The 18,189-nt window shown below is 43.9% G+C and overlaps 1 protein-coding gene across 1 annotated transcript in view; it reads right to left on the bottom strand.

Annotated features, from left to right (window-relative positions):
- The window catches only part of cgnl1 (cingulin-like 1), a 137,096-nt gene that overhangs the window by 97,367 nt on the left and 21,540 nt on the right, over window positions 1-18,189 (bottom strand). Inside the window, exons 2-3 of the mRNA XM_052040562.1 lie at window positions 6,106-7,769; window positions 3,387-3,466 (exon numbers count right to left, since the gene is read on the bottom strand). Coding sequence (XP_051896522.1) covers window positions 3,387-3,466; window positions 6,106-7,737 — 1,712 coding nt within the window. The 5' untranslated portion in view covers window positions 7,738-7,769. The remainder of the gene's footprint in view (window positions 1-3,386; window positions 3,467-6,105; window positions 7,770-18,189) is intronic.

Consider the following 18,189-nt stretch of genomic DNA (forward strand, 5'->3'; position numbering starts at 1 on the left):
TGGGTAGGTGACCAGCAATAACCAGCGCCTACACATGCCTGGTTAAAGGCAGAACTCGGAACCTGCTGTTTCTTTTGCCAAGCTCTTCCACACATTCCTCTACGTAGGTGTGTGTTGAGAGACTTAGCATTTAAATACACAAACGCCACAAGTCTGTGATATTTACCCATTATTCCTGGCAAAGAAAAGTTTACGGCTTGCCCATATCAGTGGGTGATAAGTCTTAATTACTACCAACCTCCCCGGCACTGAAAAGTGGATTCTCATTCCTTCAATTAACAGAACATAGAACAGGCCTTTTGGCCTACAATGTCTGTGCTGTTTACGATGCCAATTTTAACTAATCCCAGAGAAACAAAGGACTGCAGATGCTGGAATCCAGATCAAAAACATGATGATGCTGGAGGAACTCAGCAGGCCGGGCAGCATCTGTGGAGAAAAGCAGGCGGTCAACGTTTCGGGTCAGGATCCTTCTTCAGGACTGAAGATAGGAAAAGGGGAAGAGGGAAATCCCATCTGCCTGCAAAGTGGTCTACACCTCTCTATTCCCTGCCTGTTAATGTTGGGAATCTTTCTCAAACATTTCTTACATTATCTTTGCCTCTCATCTCTCCCTCTCTCTCTCAAACCCTCCTTTCTTTCCCTCGATTTATTTCACATTGTGAATTTACATTGAATCAAATTCTAACTACACTTTATTGTTTATAATTTCAGTGACAGTTCTTCAATCGGATTGCCTGTGCCAGCTCCCTGTGATGGGTGCAGTGCTGATTTGGACTTCTGATCAATGTAAAATGCTACACAAAGGTTCATGACATGTCTACAAGTACCTGTAGACATATATGCTGTTCATTGACTGCTGGAAACAAATTCTGGGCCAATGTTTTTAATTATTAACAGTATTCACAGAGTGCAATGGGAAGACTGTTTATTCAGGTTGCTGCATCCCTATAAAGAGGGAGAGAATAGAATATATTCCTCTTTCTACCCACCTTTCGTACACAATGACCAGGCAATATGTATTTTTATATTCTTTTGTTCTATTTTGTAAAGAGCTTCTATACCAGCCTTCAGTTTTCACAGTTGTTTTCAACAAACTTGTTTGGCTATTTATCCAATGCCTCCAGTGACTGGTGTCTGCATTCCTGACATTTTAAACCTGTTGTTCCCTTCCCGCTGGCTGATTTTGTTTAGGCTTATTAAGTTAGCTTTTCTTTGAGTTGCCAGTTCTAGCAAACAGTCCACACCCAAAACAGGCATCTTTACAGATACAAGATCATCAATTGTTAAATTTGTTTTTATTTCATACTTCCAGCAACTCTATCCTTTCAGTTTATGCACGTGACCATACTAAATGCAGCTCAAAAAATCTCACTCAAGGGTTTAACTTACTGAGGTGGAAGTTAAAGGTTTACAGATTTTTCCCTGATAGCACAATCGTGGAAAACCTGCTAATGGGGTAAAGGTAGAAAAGGCACAAACACAACAAAACCAGCTCCATTTACATCATTCGCATTACACGTTGCTGTGTTTGATGGAGGGGGTCTGAGCCAAACACACCACGTCTGGAGGTCTCAGGATGGTGCTGGGTTTGGTGATTGAAGGTTACTTTGCAACAACTGAACTGACATGCCTTAATCAAGCAAACGGCCAAGACTCACTGCCTTGACCCAGAATCATTACATGGACATATGGTTGAGTTGACTCCAAGGGGGCTGATATCCTTCATCAAACTGTACCCCAGATTCAGGGCGAAAATGAAGGCAAGAGAGGGGAAAAAAAAGTTGTAAAAAACACCGCAGGAGGAACTCAGCGGTCTGTGGAGGGAAATGGACAGTCAACGTTTCAGGTCAAGAGGCTTCATCTGGACGAAACAGTGGAGGGGAAATAGTATAAAGGGGCGAGGGGGAGGGTGGAGCGGGAGCTGGCAAGCAATAGGTGGATGCAAGTGAAGAGGGGTGACAGGCAAATAGAGTCAGGTGAGGGAGAGAAAGGTGGAAATAGTGAGAGGCTGGGAGGTGACAGGTGGAGGCAACAAAGGGCCGAAGGTGGAATCTGATAGGAGAGGAAGGTGGAGCTTGGAACCAAATAAGGGAGGCGGGGAGGGCACCCACCCGTGGTGGGAGGACACCCAGTGGGAGGAGTGTGTGGGTGCTGGGCAGGTGGAGAGGGAAGAGGAGGGGAAGGGAAGAGGGTGGTGGGGGACTGGGGAGAGGGATGGGTGTGTGTGGAAGGAACTGGGTAGAGCAATAGGAGAGGAATTGGTTGCAAACTGGACTCAAGAACACCGTACAGAACGGCTTATAGTGAACAGTTTATGAGCAGCCTCTATCAGCATTTCACTTTCCTACTGCACTGAGTTTCCACTTAAGTAGGATTTGCTAATTCCATTCTGAAGGTATCAAAATTATTCAAATGAAACATACAGAGTATGGAAAACAATAACTGCAAGCTTGATACACTTGCTGTTAAAGGCTGCTGTCCAGTCTTACTTCCATGTATAGACCACGTGCAGGCAGATGGGGTTTGATTAAATTGGCATCGTGGTCGGCACAGATATTGTGGGCCGAAGGGCCTGTTCCTATGCTATATTGATCTATGGCTATTGTCTTTTCAGCTGAAATGCAAAAGTGGAATAGATTTAGCTGCAAGCTAACTGAATAATTCCCAATGAAATCAATGGAAAAAAATGCTTCCCTCATTAAGCATTCCTACTTAAATCAACCTGCGTGTTGAATCTCTCTTGGCACTTATCAGTGCTTCTGTATTATTGAATAATTATTATTTGAACACAGGAAACTCACAGACAAAATACTATCGATCTCACACAAACAAAAGATGCATTTGTAATGGTGATTAGGAATTGCCAAAGTGTTGAATATTTCTTTCATCTACAGCTTCATTTGATTAAATTTTTTTTTTAAATTTTACTTACAGCGTGGTAACAGGCCCTTCCGGCCCAACAAGTCCGCACCACCCATTTTAAACCCAAATTAACCTACCCGTACGTCTTTGCAATGTGGGAGGAAACCAGAGCACCCGGAGGAAACCCACGCAGACACGGGAGAACGTACAAACTCCTTACAGACAGCTACAGGAATCGAACCCCGATCGCTGGCGCTGTAATAGCATCGCGCTAACCACTACGCTACCGTGCCTTTAAGGCTGACATAACCACAGGGTAATTCTCTAAATCTTGGGTATATTTTTAAAAATGAAAAAAATGCCTGATATCAATACCTACTGAGTCCTAACTTAAAATATTTCACCTCAACCTTTAATGATTTCCAGAAAGCACAGATTTAATAAGCTATTAAACATCTATTCCAAGTTTGGACAATACTTGCAGAACACAACACGGAATTTGCTTTGATTTGGACACCAACCCCACTTTCAGATAGTTGTAAAGGATCTGTTTTGCTGTCTCTTCGTTCGTTTGTTGGTCTTTCAAAAGGTCAGGAGTTACCTAAAACATTTTTAAAAGATTACACATAATCAAATTATTGTGCTCTAAAAACAGTTGTTTATCTTAAAATTCAGCATCAGCTAAATATTCATTAGAGGAAATATAAGCAAACTGATAAATAACTATTTTGAGACTGTAATTAGAGGAAGTTTCACAAAATAGGACGTTTTGCAAAATAGATATAGATAGATAGGTATTTATTTATTAGTCACACGAACATCAAAACATACAGTGAAATGCATCTTTTTGCATTACTGAGAATGTGCTGGGGGCAGCCCGCAAGCGTCGCCACGCTTCCGGCACCAACATAGCACGCCCACAGCTCCTAACCCGTACGTCTTTGGAATGTGGGAGGAAACCAGAGCACCCGGAGGAAACCCACGCAGTCACGGGGAGAACATACAAACTCCTTACAGACAGCAGCCGGAATTGAACCTGGGTCGCTGGCGCTGTAATAGCGTTACGCTAACCGCTACACCACCGTACTGCCCCTAAATATGTATAATGGTACATAATAGGACAAAATAGGCTTTTACAACACAATAAATGTGATTTGCCGACTAACATTCAGCATGTTGAAAATCCAGTAAGAAATCCGGCCACTGGAGATGCTTTTGTCTTTTGGGAGAAGCTGAGTGAGGGGTGACCTAAAAACTTGCATGTTTGAAACTTAACATTTCTTGCACTGGCAGCCCATTCACTTGTATGCAGTGGACTGTGACACTGGCCAAGATTCCATTACCGAGACCTTCTCAGGTTCCTGTTTTCTCATCCCATTCTATTATTCAAATCACTAGGCTTCCAGATTTAAGGTCAATAAAAGATCCTTTAGTCCTACACTTGTCCTCACTGAACCAGCATTCGATACCTCACTTATTGGAGATGTGGGTGGGAGAGATATGCCAAGGACCTGCATAAGAGTGGGAAACCTGGCTGTTTTATTCCTCCCTCACTGCCCCAGCCTGGTCAACCCACTGTCTAAACTGAAACCACTATCTCCAACGAGACCGTGATCTGCAGCTGAGAATTTCCAAATCTGTACCACTCAACCCATTGAAGTTCAGAGCCAAAAAGGTTTAATAATTTCTGGAAATAAACATAGTACAACCTTATGTATCTACAGAAAGAGAAGAGCTCACAAAAGTAGTAATAGAAGAGTAATATAAATCTTGAGAATATGTTCCATTTGAAGCTTGATGAAAGCAAAAACGTGATTTTAAATTAGTGCAGTTAAATGTAGAAGAAATATAACTGCATCAGGAAATCTCAAAGTACAAGTCTCTACTGTGGAAAATCCCGACAACATCAGCAAGGTTCAGGAGAGGTTAATCAGCCATGCTGAACACCTACTGACAAAGATTCATGGACCTTGCGACCTAGCACTTAGCTGGGAGTTGATCATTGGCCCAGACTCATCCAGGAAAAAGAGGGCTCCGTGTCCATGGAACCATCAGAAACAAGTAAAGAGAGAGAAAGAAAAGTTCATGGTGTGGCGACTCACCGTCTAGTCGGGCGAACCAGCTCGGCAGTCGGGTCGCGCGGCGTCGGAGCGACGAGGCCCAAGATGGCGGCGGGCCTCGTCTTTCCGAGCAACGGGGAGAACCCGCGCGCGGGAAAGTCCTGATGACGTAGGACTTACGTCATTGCCGGTTTTTTTGGGCGGGAGTTTTTCTCCCTTAAAGGGCCCGCACAAGGCGGGAAAATAAACCAGTTCTGTTTGGCAATCCTCCGAGTAGAGTCTTGTTTTATTCCGCGGTAGCAACCGCTACAATGGAAAGAAATTTGAAAATTCCATGATGTACATTTAAGCAAAGCTTAGTTGGGGTTACTTAGTGGCACACCTGAAACATTTAGATACTTCTGAAATAACCCAAAATGAACCCTTTTTTGTGAAGCTATGTTACTTCAACCTAGTCATTTCTGAGTAGTTTTCATTAGCAGAAAACATTTTTAATTAAAATTCTGAAGAGAAATGTACTAAATTAACACCTAAACACTCATCCCTTCCTAGAGAAAGCAGTGGGACAGTTCATAGTCACTATTTGAACTTCTGAAGTGGCGAGGTACCCATCCAGGCAAACTCCCCATTCTGCCGACTGATCCCGACAGATAGTGCAAAGATTCTGTGGGTTCGGAGGAGTCAATTTCTCCCCAGACCCACTGTAACACGCTTCTTACATTTGATACATAACACGCAATAGTATGCAGAACAGTACAGCACAGGCCCTTTGGCCCACCACGTCTATGCTGACTGTGATGCCAGATTAAACTAATCCCATCTGCCTGCACGTGATTCATATCCCCGCATTCCCCACATGTTCATGAGTCTATCTAAATGACTTAAATGTTGCTATTATATCTGCTTCCAGCACTTCCCTGACAGCCCACTCTAGTCACCCATCACCGTATGTGAAAAAAAACCTACCCTGCACATCTCCTCTGAATTTACCCCCTCTCACCTTAAAGCTAAATTCAAGTATTTGATATTTCTACCCTCGGAAAAAGACCCTGACTTATCTATCCTATTTATGCCTCAATAATTCAGCAGTTCTAGAGATTCGTTTGAAAGGACCCAACATCTGTTTGTATAATTACTGGAAATAACTAATGACTTTTATATGCACATCTCGAATGCTTACCGGCGCATCATCATCACAGGCATTTTGGCTTGTCTGATGTTCCAAACCCTTTTTACTGATCCCCAGGAAGGACGGGGTTGTTTTGCATGACTTTATTTGTGTAACAGATGCTGTTTCCTCCCTTTTGGCTTCAGGCTTGTTGATTGCCCCTACAGGGAGCGTAGAAGATTTAATCACACTTCTCCCCCTGGGCTCACAAGTTGCTCCTCCATCCACTTCAGTCTGACTTGGACTCTTGACCAACCCACTCTTCAAGTTTCCCTGACCGACTGCAGGTTGCGTTGGATACCGACCAAGACTACCAGTAGAGACAACGATAGCGGCAGGCAGATTCTCACTCGGAGAAGGGCTTTGAGATATCGCATTTTGTCGGTGCAGTTGTGATGGTCTCAGCAAGTGTTCATTTGTTATTCCAACCTTCCTATCAGCATGAGCAAAGTTATCTGGAGACCTAGGAGGGAAAACACTATCGACACTTCGTGATCGTTTTCGATCTTCTGGATCAATCCGGTTTCTCCTTGCTGACCTACCTCGTCGATGGTGCCTCTCTTTACCATCAAATTTATCAATCAACTCATCGACCCCAGGGATATGGTCGGAGTCAATGTCACGACCAGTACCTGGGAAGAAGGGAATGTACCTCCTGTTCTCATGCCGGTTTATATTTTCAGCAGAAAGTTCTTCGTCAGGGTCATCCACCCATAACTTGTTGGGAGGCGGTAACTTGTCTGAACCGGCCGAGGTTGGAGTTGAAGAAGACCGACACAAGGCAGGAGCCCCAAAACCTCTTCCGCTGGAACCTGGCTGGCGCAAAGGGAGCAAATCTGGCCGCGTTGTCCGGGAATCTTCCGAACCAGGACTGGCACCGTTCTGACATTTTTTCTTGCTGTTCCCCGTTTCCATCTTTCTGCTGATGGGCCCTACCATTTTCTTGGTTGGATCACCTACTGTCGTAGCTTTACCGATATTATTTTTCTCATCACTGGATTTAATTGAGCTTGACGATCTAACATCTAATTTCCTTGGAAATTCTGATTTGGGCAAATGATGTAGAGAACTGTCAATATTCTTCTCAGAGCTCTTGCTACTGGTCAGACTTTGCCAACCAGACTGCTTCAGGACACTCTTTTCAGGGTTGTATGGCTTTAGAATTTCAGGGTGTTTTTGGAAATTCAGCAAATTGCTTGCTTTCACATGGCTGTCGTCATCCTTGACCTTGGAGGTCTGTGTTCTCAGCAACTGTGGATAAGGAGAAGGCTTCAGCAAATTGAAGTGTTGACCTTCTGGAAAGGTGAAATGACCATTAGTGGAGAGCGTGTTTCGCTGCTCTCTTGCGTAAGATCCAGAATACGGTTTAAAACCATCTTGAGACACAGTGGGATTGAAGCAACCATTCTCAGGAGGCTCATACATTTGCATATGTCCATCCTGGCTGCTGTTTAGCACAACGTACGGCTGCCCATCGATTCCCTGCACCCTAATGCTGACTCCGTAAGACCCTGCTTTGTTAACACCAGCCTGATGTTTTTGCGCCCTTGCTGCTTCTTCTTGAGAGTCTTGAATAAACCTGATTTGGATTCCATAATCTCGCTGCGTTTGTTTGTCTTGAATAGCACCAACATAAGACTCCATGGAAACGTCTTCACAATTCCGAGGGTGAACCACTGCAATTCAAGAAAATAACCTCATTAGGAGCCAGGAAGCACAGCAAAAGCACTAAACAGTCATTTTCAACAGCATTGCAAAACATTGAGAGGAATGGTTCAGAAGAGGGAATGGATGTCAGTGTTGAGGGGGGAGGTTACGAAAGGTAACTTTTGACTAAATGATTGATTTTCAGGGGGCGTTTGAAAGTGGAAAAGGGGATACAACCGCGCTGTAAGTTGGCTCAGAGTATCTGCAGAGCGATGGGCGTCATTGCTGAAGCTCCAGCAGCAGGACAGAGGCCTGGAGCAGAGGACGTCGAAATCTGTGGAAACTCTTAGATTTCAGTGGAAATCTGAAAAACGCAACCAATACTTGAGCAGGGCACGGAATGCACGAGAACGTGGAGAATCCCAGATGCAACGTCATGAAACCTCAGTGAGAGGCCGAGACCGACACAGGCGGTCCCCGGGTAATGAACAAGTTCCGTTTATACAGACATCCATAAGTCGCTTTTGTCCATAAGTCGGAAAATACACAAAATCACTCGATACGGTAACCATAACCCCACAGTATTGTAATGAGTGGCATCAAAAACACACAAGACTGATAAGAAAAAACAATTACTAAAAGTGGAGAGAGAGAGGAAACGAGTTCTGCCATCTGTAGGGACGAACGTACATTGGACTTTTGAGTTTAATAATATCACGGGAGCTTGTTTGTACATCAGTTTGTCCATAAGTCAGGCATTCCTAACACAGGGAAGGCCTGTGTTGATTAAGATGGAGTGAGAGTGGGTTCTGATGTGGAAGTGACACACCACAAAATACTGCAGATGCCAGAAAGTGGAAATACTAACAGCAAACAGTGGGAGTCTACAGCAAGTCAGGCCACATCTGTAGAGAGGAAAATGGAGTCAATGTTTATACCAAAGAGCTTTCATCAGGTCTTTGAGCTGAAACATTAATACTGTTTCTCTCTCCACAGGTACAGCCTCACTTGCTGAGTATTTCTAGCATCTGCTGTTATTATTACGGGAGCAAGAACCAGTCACTGACAGCATGCCCAGGGCTCAACTCAGCTTCAGGCCACCCGCACACCAACGTTAATTACTGCGGCTCTCTCCTGGTGCGTGTTGGGTCGAGGGACAACCTGTGGAATATCAGCTGGGCTCCAAACAGCTGTCCTTGGTTTTACTACTGTGCAGCCAGAGAAAACTCTGGTTCGGCAACAGAAAATCAATTGTGGGGTTGAAGATATTGCAGCAGGTATAATCAATATAGTATGGTAACACTGCCAATGGAAAATAGGGAAGGGTCAGAGGTATAAATTCAACTGACAGCTTGAAAACGAGAGCTGAAGTTATTGTGCTGGTTCCATTGGGACGGTAAGAATAGAACCATGAGAAGCAATGCTCTGAGGGAAAGTAGGAGCCCAAACAGATCTCGAGTTACAGAGTGTAGAGATGATCCCTAGAAGTACGAGTGATTGATGGTGCAATGGTCAACTGTTATTGGGACCACTGCAAGGTCAAATATGTACAACTGAAGTCACATTGGATACCGTCAGTCGTGTTGATCCAGGAGGCTTAAAGCTGAGAGTGAGGCAGATCATGAACTGTGGGGATCTGACCTCAAGTGGTACGTGATGACAGATTTAGCCAACTTAAAAGGGAGGAACAGACTTCGGGTTGTGGCTACAGAGTAAAAAAGTGTAGGCATTATAAGGAGATGATCTCAAAGGGGAAACCAGCGAGAGAGTGGGGGAGGGGGAGAGCCAGAGAAAACTATGGAGAGGTTCAGCAAAACTTAATCAAGAATTATCAATTTTCCCAGGGACCCAAGTGATCACTGCAATCGACCAACTCTGGCACTAGATCCCCAAGCTGCTGCAGTTCAGTTCTGCTGAGCACTTTAAACTACTTAATAATTTCCCTTCTCTTTACAAATCACTGATTTAAATTTCCAAATGACTAAGTGGATCACTGCTCACTGCCAATAGACAATTAAAACGGTTGAAACAGAGGGCCAGGGAGTAACATCAAATCCCCACCACAGGCCATTTTTTACAACAGTACAGGAAGTTATAATGTTGGTGGCCTTAACTCTGCTAAATAATCAATCAACAGTCGCAGAGTTTTCTACTGAATAAATAAATGGATTACTACAGCCTACTTCTTTCTATACAGTATCACTCTGACTAAAGGCATTTTCTGCACAATTATTCAGGCTCACTGACACATTGTATTCAGGAACAGTGAACAGGGCTGAGGTCAAGTTTGTAAAGCAGAAACTTCAAAATGTTGAGAAGACATTGGTATTTCTGGCTTAATACTAAAGAACTTTTGGCTGTGCTTCTGTCAAAATGTTTTAATAACGATTCTGTACTCAGGCATCTAACCTGCAGGCTGACAATTCATCCATTAAAGCCTGACAACTCAGGCCCTTATATATTTTCTGGACAATTTCCCATGGCATTGCACGAGGCAAAATTGGAACCAAGTGTTCTGGTACAGGCAGGTAGAGGGAGGGAGGTGCTGAGAGGCAATTTTCAGATCAGTTTCGAAGCTCTTACATTCTGTCCATAGCTCGACACTGTCCTTAAACTGTTGCAACAAGGAACATACATTTCTAAGATTAAAAAAAAGAAATAGATCTTACATGCATAGTTCTTTGGGAAACCCCAGTCAATTTGAGGAGGACTTTCTTGGCAGTGTGGGCAGAACCTGAGGCAGGATGTCACCGTTGGCCCGGCAACAAGACCAGCTAGGCAAGTTCCTATGGACAGCTTCCATTACTGGTGTTGGCGCCAGATCTGGTCACTGAGAAAGGTCGACACAGAAACCTGGCAACTGGTAGTTGGTTTTGTCGACAGGAAGTGGAGATTGAGCCTGGTGTGCAATAAGTATGGAGCTCTCTCTCACTTTATGAAGAGCATCCAGAATGCAAGCAAAAATCATTAACCAAGCTGTCTCTGTGATAACCATGGGTAGTAATTTACCAATGGGACAGAGGTAACTCTTAAACACAGACCTTTACATCCATTTATATTGTGCAGCTCATCTAGACCCAAACACTAAAATTCACCTGGGCTGTGCATAGAGGTACAACATCAGTGTTATAAACTATCGGTAAAAGTACCGTCAGAAAGACTGAGGTTTGAGGCATTACAGGATATACCAAGACTACTTGAGCAAAGCCAGAAATGAGGGTCACAACAACATTGCTTCGTTGGGAAGGACTGTATAAAAGGTGGCTAAAATGAAGAGTAAAATATATTAAGTGTATAAATGTTCCTGATGTATGGTAGTGCACTAATATCATTGCTGTAATGGAATAAATGGTATAAGGATTTTGAAGATAAAGATTAACAAGCAATCACAATACTAGAATGGTCTAAGGTCCCAAAAAAAAGCAGTTGGTTAGTTAAGTTAAAAATAATGCAAACCGCAGAGTGCGCTGAAGCAATAATGCTTCCGTGTGAAGAGTGTGAACTTCAGGTCTCTCATTTAGACTGGGGGACTGTGGTGTTATGTTGGAACAGGCAGATAACATGGAACGGAACAAGGACATTAAATCTATCAGGAACGTACCAGTGGGGAGTAGGATTTTAAAGCAGGGGCTGATTAAGTGATATAGAGAACAGAGAGGTTGAAACATTCAGAGGGCCAGGTGCCTGAAGCAAGCAACATTTGTGACAGAATTCTAGATAATTCGCACAAAGGTACCTACTCTCTGAGTGGTTCAGACTGTGAGGAGTAAACAAGGAAGATAACACATGGTTCAATCTGCAGAGAAAGAGGCAGGGCAAGCAATAATGAGCCAGAAAGTGGATTTTTGAAAAAGAATAGAAGTGAGATAGCTCTGGAAATTGGTAGTTAGTAGGGAAGATCAAAGAGAAATCGTGAATGAAGGATGGGATTAGGGAGAGAGGAAGCAAAACCAGAAGAGAACCTGGAGTTAACAGGAGAGCAAGCAGGAGAGGACGGCGCCACAGTCACACAGAGCAAGAGCCTCCAAGGTTTCACAGAACAAACTGTGTTTAAGTACTTTCATCGCACGGGATGTAACATACTTGATAAATCTGGTTTATTTGGTGTAACCAATATATCTGTAGTCACAAACAATTCTCTCAGTTTGTTTAAATTAAACCTTGAAAGCAAAACAAACTACAAACTGGTAAATTTGGGCAGTTGTTTGTTCCTGACTGGTTCATTGATGGTAATTAGAAAAGTGATGAGCAGGGAGCATTTACATGAAAATTCAGATACATAATTCCCTGAAAGTAGAGTCACAGGTAGACAGGATTGTAAAAAATGCTTTTGGCATCCTGGCATTTATAAATCAAAGTATTGAGTATAGGAGTTGGGATGTTATGGTGAGGTTGTATAAGTCATTGGTGAGACCAGATTTAGAATATTGTGTGCAGTTCTGGTCGCCGAACTACAGGAAGGATGTCAGTAAGATTGAAAGAGTGCAGAGGAGATTTACAAGAACGTTGCCGGGTCTTCAGGAGTTGAGTTACAGGGAAAGATTGAGCATGTTAGGACTTTATTCCTTGGAGCGGAGAAGAATGAGGGAAGATATGATAGAGGTTTACAAAATGATGAGGGGCGTAGACAGAGTTAATGCAAGTCGGCTCTTTCCACCTAGATTAGGAGAGATAAGTACGAGAGGACATGGCTTTAGGGTGAAAGGGGAAAGGTTTAGGGGGACCATTAGAGGGAACTTCTTCACTCAAAGAGTGGTGGGAGTGTGGAATGGGCTGCCATCTGATGTGGTAAATGCAGGCTCGCTCTTAACTTTTAAGAGTAAATTGGATAGATACATGGACGAGAGAGGTCTGGAGGGGTATGGGCTGGGGGTAGGTAAATGGGACTAGCGGAATAATGTTTCGGCACAGACTAGAAGGGCCAAATGGCCTGTTTTTCTGTGCTGTAGTTTTCTACGGTTTCTATGGAATTTGGGTATTTAGGCTTGTACACAAGGGGTGAAAAGCAGGGAGCTAACCTGGGGCTCTTGCAGAAGCCTTGGCCCAAACACCTCGAGCAGTAGCAACAAGATAACCACTGTTGCTTGTGGCCAATGCTGAGATGTCTCACTGTTCACCAACCATCTCACCAGTCCAAAGCAAGAAAATCAGCACATTTGCTGTGGGTTGCATATCTGTTGTATTGGACAGCACAGAAACAGGCCTTTCAGCCCACCATAGTACCAATTTAAACTGTGCACCTGCCTGCACGTGATCCATATCCCTCCATTCCTTGCTTGTTCATGTGTCTGTCTAATTGCCTCTTAAACCCTGCTTTTATATCTGCTTCCACCACCATCCCAACATGTTCCAGGTAGGCGATAATTACAGTAACCATTGATTCTTTATGAATCTATAAATTGCTTCATTTCTTAGCCTTAGCCCTCTGGGGAACCTGTGCCCTTTGGAAAACGTTAAAAGAGTCAGTGAACACCTTGGGGTTCCTGAGCACAGCTTGTTCTCCAGGCCTGACATCCTGGAAAGGAATACTTTCCCCTCTCTGCTTTCTCTGATGGAGACACATAAACCGGAGCTCTCTGGGGGAAGGAACTTTGTTTTTCTCTGGTTTCATTCAGCTTTACCAACTTCGGAGAAATCAGCAAAACAACGATAGCCACTGAAATCTGTGACATCGATGGATGATACGCCCAGGTGATTTTAATCACCACAATGCTGAATGATGATTTGATGAAAATTATTTCAAGCAGCAAAACAAAAATTACTACTTTTTCTTCAGATCTGGATAGAAATATAAAAAAGATTCCTGAATCCCAGGTGAGCTTTAGAAAGCATTTGAGGAAAAGTTAAATCTGTGACATTCACAACCAGGGAACAGCGAGGTGTGTAAATCGTGTGACGAAGCATTTAATGTCAATCCCTGGGCTCAGTTCATGCAGCCTCCTGAACGCACACACCTCCAGACTCCAGCTGCCTCGGCTAAGCAGGGTCACATGCAGAGGGTCAGTTGAGACTGTGCCTGGGATACATCTGGCTAACTCGCAGCAGTCAGTGGACCACAGACAGTGTGGTCCCTGCCCCCCAGGAACGCCCTCTGACAGGAGGCCAAGCTAGGAATGAAGTTTCATCCGCATGAACATTCAGAGGGAGCAAACTAAACTGCCTAAATGCTCAAAGGAAATATACTTCCACCTGGGAGAGCTTTACTGGCATCAACCCAATAAGGTTCAAATAAAAGGTAACAGGAAAGGGGTACGTTTGCTTCCGATTAGCTCAAGGTGTTGATGCTTGCTGAATGGTTCCTAAGCAGTCTCCTATTTCCTTATATAAATAACCATTCTTCACGTGTTATCCTAGGCAGCAAGTCCTGGCAGTGGGGAAGTGCAAGCTGGTGCACCTTGTAGAAAGAAGAGGAGGCCTGATATCCTCTGGAAGAATAGGCACAGGGATGGGACAGATTTGCCAAGGGACCTGCCCTGATAGACACGCACATCACTAAATGTAGCAACACCAGTTGTAAGGCCAACAGAATGTCAGGGTTCATATTGTGAGGCAAAAGAAAACTTGCTTTAAACTATAATATATAATTTTTCAATGACTCTGATAATCAGTCTTTTAAAAATTGACCTGTATGATCGGTATGCAAGTCAAGTTTTTCACTGTACCTTGGTACAAGTGACAATAATAAACCAATACCAAAAAACTGCTGTAGGTGCATTAAAAATATTTTAAAAATTGTAAAACAAAATCAAAAGCTCAATGAAATGAAACTAATTAAACACATTAAACATTCTAATCTTCTGGCCAGAAACCCCTTTGAAATGTATGGGATTCCCAACCAACACTAGACTGACTGGAGTAGGACTGAGGAGGCAGACTGCCGAGCCTTAGCTGGGAAACCTTTGCAAGAGAAGGTTCCACCGCTGAACTCTGTGCAGACCAACGGCCAGGCACGGCGAAATCCAGACTGCTGGAGTCATCACAACTGCGTGAATTTACTGAGGATTTAATGGCTAAAAATCAACCTTTCCAACTTCAGCCCAGCAAAATTCACCCCAATAATTGCCAGCGATGAACTAAAAATTGCGCAGTGTATCAGGTTTGTGTGTCCCTGTAATTCCGATTCCAGGATCCATGTGATGGAGGCAGCTTGCACTGTTAATGCTGTTAAATCGGTCTTCCAGCCAGCCAGAAGACCTACCTACGTCTGTGAGTTAAATTTACTTTTCTGTATCTAACAACAAAGCAGCTTTGGATACACAGCACCTGGCTCCCAGAATTCAAATCTAACTGCAATTTAAAAAGTTAGGATAAAGAACAAAAGTTTTAAACCAAAGACAAATCAATTTCATCTCCACTTCCTTCTGTCATATTCCAAAACCACTCTGCCCACGTCCTTACCACCGGATCCCACCACATCAGGAACTCCCTCCTTCCTTTCCCTGCCCATACTTTAAAATAAAAGATTAAAAAAGGTTGGAGGACTTTAGAAATACTTCAGTTGTCCAAGGATTACAATGCAGAGTGCTGGTCACTTGAAACAGATCAGCTTTGTCCTTGTTCCCAGAGTTTTCTTATCTACAAGTGCACCCACAACAGGACTGAACATCCATTTGATTACCCGATTGTAATCCATCATCATCCATCCCTCACCTCTACACAAAGCAATCCTGCTGTCCACAACACTAGTAACCAAACAATGATCTGAGAAATCTCACTTGCATCTGGCAATGTTTAACAGAGCAAGACCCCTGAAACTGGTTAGGGTGGAATAGATAACTGAATACAAACACATCAAACATTTTGACAGGTAATAATGACTATAAAGATAAAAAAGGGCACAAACTAAACTGCTTAAACGCTCCGAGGAAAGATACTTTCACCTGGGAGAGTTTTACTGGAATCAGCCCAATAAAGTTCAAATAAAAAGTCAACAGGAAAGAGGTACATTTGCTTCCGATTGGCTCAAGGTGCTGACACTTGCTGGATGGTACCTAGGCAGCCATCCATTTCCCTTACATAAATAACCATTCTTCATGCATCAACCCAGGCAGCAAGTCCTGGCAGAGGGCAAGTGCGAGCTGGTGCACCTTGTAGAGAGAAGAGGAGGCCTGGTACCCTCTGGAAGGATAGGGGCAGGGATGCTGAGGGACCTGCAGTGACAGACAGACACATCACTAAATGTAGCAACGCCAGTTATAGGGCTAATTGAACGCCCGGGTTCACATTGTGAGGCAAAAGAAGAGTTAAACTTGCTTTAAACCATGCCGTATAGAGTCACGGAAAGATACAGCACAGAAACAGGCCCTTCAGCCCAACGAGTCCACACTGACCAATCCACCTCCCATTTACACTAATCCTACATTAATCCCTCTTTTTTATTCTCCCTACATTCCCATCAACTCCCCCCAGATCCTACCACTCACCTACACACTAGGGGCAATTTACAGCAGCCAATTAACCCACCAACATGCACGTCTTTGGGATGTGGGAGGAAAACTGGGGGAAGGTCTCATTTCTAAAACGACTGGAGAATAGCCGGTGTTGTTCCTCGGTTTAAGGAGGGCAATAGGGACAAACCAGGAAACGATAGGCTGGTGAGCTTTATACCAAGTGGCATGGAAGTTATTGGAGAAGATTCTCAGGGACAGGATCCACTTTCATCTGGAAAAGCAGAGACTTATTCGGGACAGTCAGCATGGCTTTGTGCGGGGGAGGTCATGTTTTACAAACTTGAGTGAACATTTTCAGGAGGTTACAAAGATGATTGATGAAAGTAAGAAAGCGGTTGTTGCCTATGTGGACTTCAGTATAGCTTTCGACAAGGTCCCGCATGGAAGGCTGATCCCGAAGGTTGAGGCACATGGAATCCATGGAGACTCGTCAGATTGAATTCAAGATTGGCTTGGCAGATGGAATTTAATCCGGACAAGTGTGAGATGTTGCACTTTGGGAGGTCAAATTTAAGAGTAAAGTATACAAGTAAATGGTAGGACACTGAGGAGCACTGATGTACAGAGGGATCTTGGGGTCCAAGTCCATAGCTCCCTGAAAGCAGCAGGTAGATAGGACTGTGAAGATGGCGTAGGGCACACTTGCTTTCATCAGTTGGGGTGTTGAGTGTAAAAGTTGGGAAGTCATGTCGCAGCTGCAGAAAACTGATAGAAGTAAAGTTATGAGAGTCATAAAGAGGTTAGATAGTCAAGAGTCTGTTTTCCAGGGTAGAAATGTTAAATACTAGAGGGCATATCTTTAAGGTGAGAGGGGGAAAGTTTAAAGGATATTTATGAAGCAAGTTTTATTTTTAAACAGAAAGTGGTAAATGCCTGGCACATACTGCCAGGGGAAGTGGCAGAAGCATTTACAATGGCAATGTTTAAGAGGCATGTAGATGGGTACAAGAACAGGCAGGGAATGGAGATGTAGGCCCCGTGCAGGCAGATGGGATTAGTTCAAATTGGCATCACGGTCGGCACAGACACTGTGGGCCGAAGGGTCTGCTTCTGCACCATACTGCTCTACCTTCACTGCACAACCAACTGCTTCCATGTTTTGTCGTATCACTATCACTCTGGACCCAGAAAGAAAGTTAGTCTTTGTGCTCCACGTAGTGAGACCCCGATTTTTGTTCGCATTAAGTTTACCCAAGAAGTTTAATTTACCAAGGACACATAAATGTTGCGTTACACAACTGACCTCCTAGGCAGTGTTCCTACCTTCCTGCTTGACCAAAGCCAAGGACCATTACAAAGTCACCTCAAGGACTGTGGCAGTTCAAGGCGGCAGCAATTAAATGCTAGACACACGCCTTGAATGAATAAAAAGAATGAAAAAAAGTCACCAATAAGCCCACTGGAAAAGTTCAGGGGAAATTTCTTGGAATGGGGAACTCAGTAACAAAAAGAAAACAAGTTAACCTGAGGAAGGGGGAGGAAGAGGAGGATTTGTTGATGATGTTGGATGAAGAACGGCTGGGAAGAAGTTTGTATGCGGCATAAACACCGTCATGAATCTCAGAGGCGGAGAGAGGTACAGCAGGGAAAAAGGACCTTCAGCCCATCCAGTCCATGCTGACCATCAACCACCTGTTTATGCTATTCCCATGTTATTCTCCCCACATTCCCATCAACTCCCCACAGACTACCACTCACCCGCACACACTAGAGGGGCAATTTACTGTGGCCAATAAACCTATCCATCCACACGTCTTTGGCACGTGGGAGGAAACTGGAGCGCCTGGAAGAAACCCACAAGGTCACAGGGAGAACGTGTAAACTCCACACAGACAGCGCCCAACGTCGGGATTGAACCCAGGACTCCAGCACTGTGAGGCAGCAGCTTTACCATCTATGTCACTGTGCTACCCTGCAATCTGTTAAATTAAATCACTTATTTCAGTGCACCGTCACTTGCTTCCCAAATCCTTAAATCCTCAATTAAGTGACCTTTTAA

This window comes from Pristis pectinata, chromosome 28 (genome assembly GCF_009764475.1).
Source record: "Pristis pectinata isolate sPriPec2 chromosome 28, sPriPec2.1.pri, whole genome shotgun sequence".
Classification (NCBI taxonomy): domain Eukaryota; kingdom Metazoa; phylum Chordata; class Chondrichthyes; order Rhinopristiformes; family Pristidae; genus Pristis; species Pristis pectinata.